The following is a 10,156-nucleotide window of genomic DNA, read 5'->3' as shown; positions in this document are numbered from 1 at the left end:
GGATTAAGAATGAGCCCATAACACTTCTGATTCCCCTTAGCAACCTATCATAGGTATGTTCTCCAAGGATTTGTCAAAATCAGAAGTGAGGAACCTCTGGTGGGAGGGTCACATTTCAAAGAGGTGATTTCCTTACCTGTAATTGTGAAAAAACAACAACTTTTGCTTGTTTTTATTTAAATATTACTTTAAAGACTCCATCACTTTCCATGTGTGTCTGGGAAAACTCTTGTTTTGAGGGCAGAACTTTGGGGCTGATTCTACTGGGAAAGAAGCATGATTGGACAAGGTGGGTGGCATAGGACATCTGTTAGAATACAAGAAAAGAGTCACATGGTCCTGGTTGAAATTTTATTCTTCACTAAACTAAGACAGCTGAGTTTTGAGTTATAAAATCAAGAAGTCTTTCTACTGGAGAAAGGGAAGACATTAGGATTCGGGACTTCAGAGAGAACAGAGCCCAGCTCATCTCAATTCAAGACACCCAAACTGACCTTGCTCTTATACCCAAGACACCATAGAAAACTTGGCTTTTAGACTCTGACTAGAGGCTAGAAAAACCCAGATTTTGTAGGGCCATCTGGGCTGAGGTCTGGTCTCAAAGTTGGGTTGGAGAGGGGAATCTTTTCTTCCCTTCCTCCAGAACCTCATTTGCCTTACTTGAAAAATGGGAAAGAGGGGGAACACTCCTTATCATCACCCAGTGGATTTGGGAAGGCAAGGTGAATTAAGTCCTAGTGTGAATGTGATTTGAGAGCTCCAGAAAGAAGGACCAATCCTGGTAAGAATAGAGAACATTTGGCAATGTGCAGGTATGCATGTGACTGAGAGAGGGCTGAGGACAGGAAGTGAACTTGCATGGTCACACAGACACTGTCCTAACGCACTTTCATGGGGCTTTTATTGGCTAACCATCCCTCCTATCCCCCAGTAACATCCAGTGAAGGAAGCAGAGAGCCCAGGCAAAGGAGGAAAGGTGTGGCAGCACAGGATTTCCAAAGGGCTCAGACGGTGAAGCCATCCAAATGTGAGGTCCCTGGCGAACCGGGCTTCCTAATAGAGGGAGGAATTTCTGAGACTGATTCCTTCAAGGTGTTGACTCATTCAGTTGCTTCCTATAGAATTGGGAGTAAGGAGGAAGGCACAGCAACTGCATGTGTCCTGAATGCTTGGGGGTTTGTTCAGAGAAGGGAGGCAGTCAGATCAAGCTTTCTGGAGGAAGTGGGACCTGAACTGGACCTTGAAGGAGGGGTAGAATCCCCCCTACTTTCAAGGCACAAAGTAAAGGAGGATGGAATGCTCCGAGATGTGCAGCAATAACAGGGAAAGAACCCACGGGTCCTGTATCCCAGTTCAGATCCCCCTCCCTCTCCCCCACCATTATTTCTGGCTCCATGCCCCAAGGTAGGAGTTGGCATGTCGATGTTTGTACCACTGATGTGTACAATGGTCTCTGAGTACTGAGGTCTGTGTGTCAACATGGAAATCTATGTGTATGAGTGGGTGTGTGTGTTTGGTTTTGTGATCGTGCTTGTGTATTTAGGTGTGTGTGTCTATATAGGTCATTGGAGCTCTAGGTTTGCTGGGTGAGTGTGTGTGTGTGTGTGTGTGTGTGTGTGTGTGTTTGAAGGATGGGTTGGGTGAACCCAGGTATAGAAATACTAACTTCCTGTTCTCACTCATCTTTAAATGTCAGCCCCACACTTGGCTGGGGAAGAGGGGCTTTGCTACCAGAGTAGCCCCATTATACCCAGCCCCTAGATAAGGGACCAGAGCTAAGGATGTCAGGGGTGGGGGTGGGTGGGGACCAGAAGGCAGGCTCTTAGCTAGGATGGAGGAGGACCCTGAAGAAATAAGGACTCAGAGACAGAATGTGGGTCACCAGGAAGGGAGCCCTCCCTGGGCCCCAAGGGGAGTGACACTGCTGTACAGCTACCCTCCCTGCCAGCTGTGTCTCCCAACATCCAGCCATCCTTGCCCTACCCACCCTATCCCTGCATGTCACACTGAGGCAGGACTGGGGCAGACTGACAGCCTTGGGGGGCTGAGAAGGGGGATGGGGGTCACATGATATGGCACTTTTCAGCTGACTGCTTTAATTCTCCCAGAGTAGCCTGTGCCTTGTCCTTGATGGAACTGAGGTCCAGGTTGGGGATGCTGGCCAGCTGCCCAATGACCGAAGCCTTCTCTTCCTCCTCCTCATTGTCCTCTTCAATCATCTTGGCCAGCTCTTTGGGCAGCTCCACATCACCCCCGGCCATCTGGATCTGGTTGTCATCTGTCTCGTTCTGTTGGGAAAAGACAAGTGAGAAAGGAGAAGGGGTTGATGATGGCAGCAGGAACTCAAGAGGACAGACAATAGAACTCTATGTCTGGGTCTGGGGATATTCTCCTGAACTTGCTCTGGATCTGAACATAATACCCTTCCTCACGTTGCTCTTGAAAGATGGATAAGAATTTTACCCTTCATTCGAAGTTCTACTCAAGTCCCACTCTCTAAGGCTTTGCCAGCCCACATTCCAGCCCACAGTGACCTCTCTAACCCCTGATTGCCTAAAAATAATTGCTAGCATTTATATTAGAGCTTTAAGGTTTGTGGAGCATTTTACAACTATCCCATATAATTCTCACAACAATCCTGGGAGGTAGGTGCTTTGATTATTTCCCATTTTATAGATCAGGACATTGAGCAATACAAGAAGTTGCCAGGGTCACACAGCTAGTAAGTGTCTGAGGTAGAATTTAAATGCAGGTCTTCCTGACTCCAGGGCCAGCAATCGATCCATCTACTTCACCACCTAACTGCCTTTCAACAGCTGCCTGTAGTATAATAAGGTGTACCATGCATTTGGCCCTGATTCTGCCTTGTCAAATCATACCGCTATCTTAATGACCTTTTCCCCAACTTTGAATCTTATTTCCCAAATTAGACAGTAATTCCTTAAGGGCAGGGACTATGTTGGCCAATCCTATCTCCTCTACAGGGTCACTGCAGAGCCGGGCACATAGCAGCTCCTAAGTCAATATTTTGTTAATTGATCCTGCTTCAGTTTTCCTTTCCAGGCAATGGGTATGTCATGATGACATGCTTACTTACTACCTAATGCTCCAATTCTTGCTCCTAATACTAGGGCTGGGACAGATAAGATGCAGATTCATTGAAAACTATATACTAAGCCCTCAATGGATTCCTAATATGTCGACATGACCTTTGGAACACATTGTGAGGCTTGAATGTGATCTCAAAGCACTTTATTTCTTTTTTCATGCTGACAATGGAAGACCATAAGGACCAGGAGAGCCCAATACAAGAAGCAGCAACGGGGTGGGTCCCTGGGAAGGGTGCAGTGAAAAGAGGACTAGACTTGGGGTCAAGATACTCGCATTTGAGTCTCTGCCTTGCTATTTAAAGCCATGTGACCCTGGACAAATCATTTCCCTGGCTGAGCCTTTGTTTCCTCATTTGGTGGGGGAGGCAGCTAGGTGGCCATGGAGTCAGGAGGACCTGAGTTCAACTCCGCCTCAGATACTTGACACTTACTAACTGTGTGACCTGGGGCAAGTCACTTAACCCCATTGCTTAGCCAAAAAAAAAAATAATAAGATGAGATTAGATTGGATGATACCTAAGGTCCTTTCCACACTAATATTCTATAAGATTCTGGGAAGGGCAGGTAACATGTTTCCCAATGGGTCCCTTCCCAGGAGGAAGAGAGCAGAAGGGCACTGAGCTCCCAGATAACTGGCCCTGGGGCCTGGCTGGTTTTTTTGGGAGATGGGACAGGGTGGGTAATTGAATGGGCTAAGAAGAACAATCTCTGTCCATCAGAGGTTTTATTCTTTCTGAAATCCTTCATTCATTCAGCAAAATGTCAATGACCTCTTGTGTGCCCAGCCCTGTACTAAGCTAAGAAGACAGAAAAGGGAAGACGAGTCCTTCATAGCCCTAAGAGAACTCAATGTTCTCAACTTGATCTCACCAAATTTGCTGTGGGGAACCAGAAAATGATTCTGAGGGGGCTGCCTTCCAGGAAGTGCTCTAGCCCTCCTGGACCACTGCCCCACAACCTATTTAGGGAGGGAGGTTCAGCATCAAGGGGAAAGGGCAAGGACGATAGTGGGAGCTGGGAGGTGGACAGCTCACCTTGGGCAGTCGGTACTTGTCTCTGAAGTGGCTTCGAAGGGTAGCCCTTTCTGCCTTCCTTTGTGTGAACTGTGCATCTCGTTCCATCCTGTAGATCAGAGGACAGGAGTCAGACTGGGTGGGGCTAAGAGGTCCGCCTGGTGTGAAGGGTGGAGGAATTGGGCAGTCTCAGAGGGGAAGGAACCCAGGGTTACTATGAAGGGCCATAAACCTTCTCTCCTCTACTACAGGGGTTCTTAACCTGCGGTTTGTGAACATTTAAAAAATTTTGATAACTATATTTCAATATTATTGGTTACCAGCAGTTAAATGACAATTTATAGATGGCAGAACAATTATAATTCTTTAGTCTAGTTTCATCCATGAGGCCTGGGCTGGATTGAAGGCCATTTTATATTTTTCTCTTTTTTTGTGTGATTTGATGTGACCCAACTATTGACAATGGACTTCTCCATAGTTCACAAGGGCAGATAGGTGGCACCACAGTGCATAGAGTACCAGGCCCGGAGTAAGGAAGATTTATTTTTGGGAGTTCAAATCTGACCTCAGACACTAGTTGTGTGACCCCAGGCAAATCACTTAACCTAAGATCTGTGAATTTAAAAACATATATTTCCATGACTGTATCTTGAGGTAATTTGTTTCCTTTGTACTCCTGTGTATTTTGTTGTATGTATTTAAAAACATTATAAAAAGAGATTCATAGGCTTCATCAGATTGCAAAGGGGGTCCATGACATGATGAAGGTGAAGAAGGCTTACCCTAATGCAAGGTATTGCTCCAAAAAGCAGCAAGTTGACATGCTGTTGGAAAAACTGAAACACACCCATGTTGACATGAAGAAGCTGTAGTTTAAATGGAAGGATTGCTCAGAGGTTCTCCTCAGAGTGGCAAATGAAAGGGTTGTTGAGGTTGGTTGCATTGTACACCAAAAGGCAGGAAGAAACCCCACTTGGGTTATCTATCTGCAGTGCACATGACGAATATGACAAGACAGAAATACTACCATGGAGATGGTCACAGTTCATGCACCAAGATTTGTTTCATGATGATGAAAAAGGAGAGAAATTCATGAGATTCTCCAAACTAAACATATAAGTTGATACTTCATGACTTCAATGGGGAAAAGGGGGAAAGGCAAGAATGACAAAAATGTGTTGGAAAATGTTTGGAGATAAAGAAATGGAAGGGGTCAAAGGCCTATCAGAATAGGTTATTCGGAAGTCTTACATCTGGATCATTGTTTCTTCAAGAAGCTTCTCAGAAGGTTCTGGGTATAACGACACCAAAGAATACCACAAAAACGAAACAGAACTCCATCTTGATGGATTCAAAAAGCACTGGTTTCTGATGTGAGTGCGATTTCAGAACCAACTCTCCTGTGTGTTAAGTCAGCTGAACCAGAAAAGGTCAAAATCAACACCAAATTAGAAGAAAAGCTAAAAATAAGATGCTATGTGTAATTATAATAGCTGCAACTAGACCTAGTTAAACAGCTGTTGACTGAAAACTGGGAAATAAATACAGAACACAGGCATTGGCTGATTATCATCAGAAGTTTAACCAGTGAACTTCAGTAATGTGCAAGGACAAAAGAAACTAGAAACTGAACCAACCAGAAAATATTTGTCCTCCTTCAAGTAGAGAAACATAATAACCATGGGCAACATAAGTCTGGAATACAAGCTTATTTGTAAAACATCACAAAAAAGAAGAGTTAAGAGTGGAGAATCCCTCTTCACAAACCAGCAAAAAATAGTAGAGAAGACAAATTTGCAGAAAACTCAGTGTGAGATTTGACTATGCTAGATCATCGTGAGGGTATTTATAGATGAAGCTAGACAACAAATAGGTGTAAAGTAGACCAGATTTCCTGCCACTTCTATGGTGACATATTCTCATTACTAATGATAGTGGAACGATCATATCTAAAATCCCCACATTCTGAGTGCTAAGTGAGGAAGCGGAAGTGGCAGTAGATGATGAAGCTGGAGGAGCAGCCAGACCTGAACAAATATATACAAATATGCTGGAGGTGACACAATTTTAAAGATTCTTGGGAAGTTTTTCAAGATGTCTTCAACAAGAGAGGATTCAAAAAGAAGACAGAAAATCACTGATGACAGTATTAGTCCTCTAAAAGGTGACTGTCTCCTTTCTCATTCTTAGAAATTCTTTATGAAAAAGGTCTACACATATCAAGAGTATGTTTGATGAAAATATGGTAAGAGAAGTTTCAGACTTTCACAGAGAATTTGCTAGGGCACACTACATTTTTGCAGTCATTTAATTGACTAAGTGAAGTAAAAAATACTGGAACCCACTGTATTTGTTTTTTGATTACCAAGAAAAGCATTTGACTTTACAAAACAAGATGTGTCTCCCATGTATACATTAAGGTCATTTAAAAGTCTTTCATAGATACAGCTATAGAGATAACTTTTTTTTGGAGATGTTCTTACTATCAATACTAAGTGAAGAATATGTTAGAGAGACAAGTATTTGCCAAAAGTGTTTGCCACTGTCATGGAGGATGTTGTGTGTAGACTGAATGGAAAAGGAATTCCCTATAGATGGTGTGATCTCCAGATGCTCATGTTTATGGATGACATTCTGCTAACTGTGTTGAGCCCCTGAAGACAACCTTTCTAATGAGTTGCACAGTCATTCAAAAGAAATCAATCTAGAAATTCACACAGGAAAAATAAAATGGATGAAGAATGCATATTGTCCAGATAATAAAATGCAACTGGTGAGCCCATTGAGTTAGTCTGTGTGTCTATCACCTATCTATCTATCCATCCATCTTCTATCTATCTATCTATCTATCTATCTATCTATCTATCTGTCTGTCTGTCTGTCTGTCTGTCTGTCTGTCTGTCTATCTATCTATCTTGGAGAGGGACAGTAGATGGAAAAATGAGCTGACTTCAGGATGAATTCTGGAAATTACGTGGTACTTTCAATGATCCCAAGCTGCTTCTTTCCAATAAACCTCACTTTTTAAAAAAATACCAATCAGTGTTCTCCTTGTGATGGCATATGGTTATGGATAGTGGGATATCATGATCCCTGAAGAATCAAAATTGCAGATGAACCAAAGGGCAATGGAAAGATGCATGATGGGTATAAGTATGTTCTAGCATATTGCCAACGATAACTTGCATGCAAGCAACAGAGTAGAAGGGGAAAAAAAACCACTTGTCGTTAGAGTCAGAAGACCTAGGTTCAGATCCTGGCTGTACCACTTTCTGTGTGATCCTAGGCAAGTCACTTTATTTCTCTAGGCCTTTGCTTCCTCCTCTGCAAAATGAGCTGGTTGGATTACATGAACTCCAACGTCCTTTCTGGCTCTCAATCTATAATTCTGTCATTCTGTAAGTGGCCTAAAAGATATCGACAAGGATGCATGTGATCAGAAAAGGACAGTGGCCACTCACGTATAAAAAGTGGGGGATAACAGATGGGCATCTGAGTGATACACCAAGATCCATAAAACATGAAGAGATTTAGAGGAAGGCTCCAGCACAGTGGGGAGAGCCTCTGTGGAGGGTGTTTGGAAGGACACGAATAAGAACAGCACAGGATGAGAAGGCTTGGACAGCTCAGGATCTGCACCAGTGTAGTATGTGCCCACACAGATGACATCATAGATCTATAGAAATGTGAAAGCATCATCACTGGGTAGCACACCACACCTCACATAACAGGCGATTAATAAATCTTTGTTGAATTCCATTGTGATGGCAGACGGATGTAGAAGAAAAATTACAGAATTCCGAGTCAGAGAAGCTGGGTTGTTTTCTGGTAAGTAGTAGCTTCCTCCCTCTTTGACCTTGAGAAAATCACTTCCTGCCTCTAAGCCTCAGTTCCCACATTTTTAAGTGAAAGAATTGGATCAGAGGGGTCCCTTGAGGCCCTTCCAATCCTAAATCCAATCCTGGTCCTACGGGCAGGTGGCCAGGAAGCTGATTTACTACAGAAGGAGACAGGCATGTTTTCTGGGGCAGGGCAGAGTCAGTGGGAAGAACTGGCTTACAGGGCATAATTCTGTTATCTCTAACCTTCTTCCCCTGGATGTCTCTCTCAGCTTCTTTATGGTCATCATTACCCTTTTTAGGGGAAGAGGGAGGTGTGTGTGTGTGTGTGTGTGTGTGTGTGTGTGTGTGTGTGTGTGTGTAGTGGCAAGGGGGATGCTACTTCCCCAGAAGCTTTTGCCTCTCACTCCCTACCTCAATAGAACCCCATACCACCTTTTCCCTATGAATCTACATACAGAGCCCCTATGGAGTCCTTTAGAGCACAGTTGGGTACAAGACTGTGTCTGTATGACTCAGTCTTGTCTCTGTTCTGGTCTTTTTTGTACCTGTTTGTTTTAGCCTTTCCATTTCTGCTGGGTTTTCTCTCTACTTCTACATCTGTGTAGAGCTCTATCAATCTATCTCTTCCAGACTCCCTTATCCCTGATGTTCACCCATCGGGTCCTGAGCCCCCAGTTCCAGAGATCCTGCTGAGACACCCAACCCACTGGGGGTAAGAATCGGATTAAGGGATTATGTGTTTTCATCAGAAATACATTAGGGACCTCCTGATTTCCCCTCCCCTCACATCCTTCTCTGGCTCCAGAGTTTTCCTTGTTGTTTCCTCACTCACTAATGCTCAATAGCCCAGATCCTCCAGCTCTTCCAAGAGGGGCTCAGGTTGGGGACAGGCGGGAATTGGCTCCTGAGTCTTGGGATGATTTATCTTGGAGGAATTCCTTGGTTCTCTCTGTGGAATCTGGTTCTGTCCCAGGGAATGGGGAAGGGGAATAGATTCTTCCAACGGTAGTTGCTGTAGGGAGGGAGCCGGGGGAAGGGGGGAGGCTGCCCCTGAAAGTAGACAAGCCAGGAGTCCCTAAGGAGGGGGAAATGCTATGGACACACAGGAGGGATTAAAACCCAGAAGGAGATTCCCCTACTCACTTCTCCTCTACCAGTTGCTTCTGGTATTCCTCATATTCCTCCCGGGTCATGCCTTGAGCTTCAGCCGCCGATCTGTCCCCTTCACCCTTCTCCTCGCCGCCCCCCAGGCCCCCAGCGAGGTTCTTCAGCTGGCCTCCCACCATGGTTTTCACCATGAACGCCATATCTCTCCCCTAACCAGGAGTGGGTGACGGCAGGGAATCTTTGAGGAGAGAGGACTCCGGAGAAAGGGGAGATCCGTTCAACCCTCCAGCCCTTAGAGCGACTTTCTCCTGTTGTTGCTTATCAGGCTCGAGAGTTTCAGCACTACATCCCCTGTGGACAGCTCCCACCCCGGGCTAGACCTGCGTCCCTAAGCTGGAGTTGGGCACAGGCTGCCACCGAGTTTGGCTAGCTGTGTCTGATTCAGCCCCTCCCTTCGGTCCTCAAACCTAGCTCTCAGCTTTCTCCAGTTCTTTAAAGAGGGATGAGGGGGCGTTCACTGGACTGACGCGACCAGACCACATGTTCTGTTCCCCCGACACTCCCCCCCCCCCCCCCCCGCTTCATCAGGGGAGTTAAATGACAGTGGATTAAGGGCTGCTTGTGGGGTATTGCACGGGCTACAGTTGGTGTCATGGGATACGTTTAGAAGCTTGGGTCAGCTACCTATGCAACCTTGAGCAAATCATTTCACCTTTGTTGCTGCTGTTCTTCTGTCAGCGGCTTTTCAGTTGTGTCCGACTCTTTGTGACCCCGTTTGGGGTTTTCTTGGGGCAAAGATACTGACGTGGCTTGCCATTTCCTTCTCCAGCTGATTTTACAGATGAGGAAACTGAGGCAGAGTTGTGACTTGTCCAGGATCACACATTGTCAGAGGCCAGATTTGAATTCAGAAGGCCCAGCACTTAATCCACTGCACCACCTAGCTGCCCCATTTCCCCTTTAAGGGACTCAAATTTCTTCTCCTGTTGAGTGGGAGCATTAAACTAGATGTTCTTCACATCCTTAATTCCTGATTGGCCACTGGGAAATATCAGAGATATCAGAGGAAGGCAAGTGGAGCTTA

The 10,156-nt window shown here is 45.1% G+C and overlaps 1 protein-coding gene across 1 annotated transcript; it reads right to left on the bottom strand.

Moving 5' to 3' along the window:
• Window positions 1-272: 272 nt before the first annotated feature.
• Window positions 273-9,567, bottom strand: CPLX3 (complexin 3). The gene is made up of 3 exons (XM_020994530.2): window positions 9,109-9,567; window positions 4,145-4,232; window positions 273-2,288 (listed from the first exon to the last, which is right to left on the bottom strand). Exons 1-3 carry the CDS (start codon window positions 9,270-9,272, stop codon window positions 2,064-2,066), a joined length of 477 nt encoding a protein of 158 aa, XP_020850189.1. The 5' UTR covers window positions 9,273-9,567; the 3' UTR covers window positions 273-2,063.
• Window positions 9,568-10,156: the final 589 nt, after the last annotated feature.

This window comes from Phascolarctos cinereus, unplaced genomic scaffold (assembly GCF_003287225.1).
Source record: "Phascolarctos cinereus isolate Bilbo 61053 unplaced genomic scaffold, phaCin_HiC Scaffold_3;HRSCAF=262, whole genome shotgun sequence".
Taxonomy (NCBI): Eukaryota; Metazoa; Chordata; class Mammalia; order Diprotodontia; family Phascolarctidae; genus Phascolarctos; species Phascolarctos cinereus.
The sequence above is the reverse complement of the archived record's forward strand: the minus strand, read 5'-3'. Positions and strand labels throughout refer to the sequence as shown.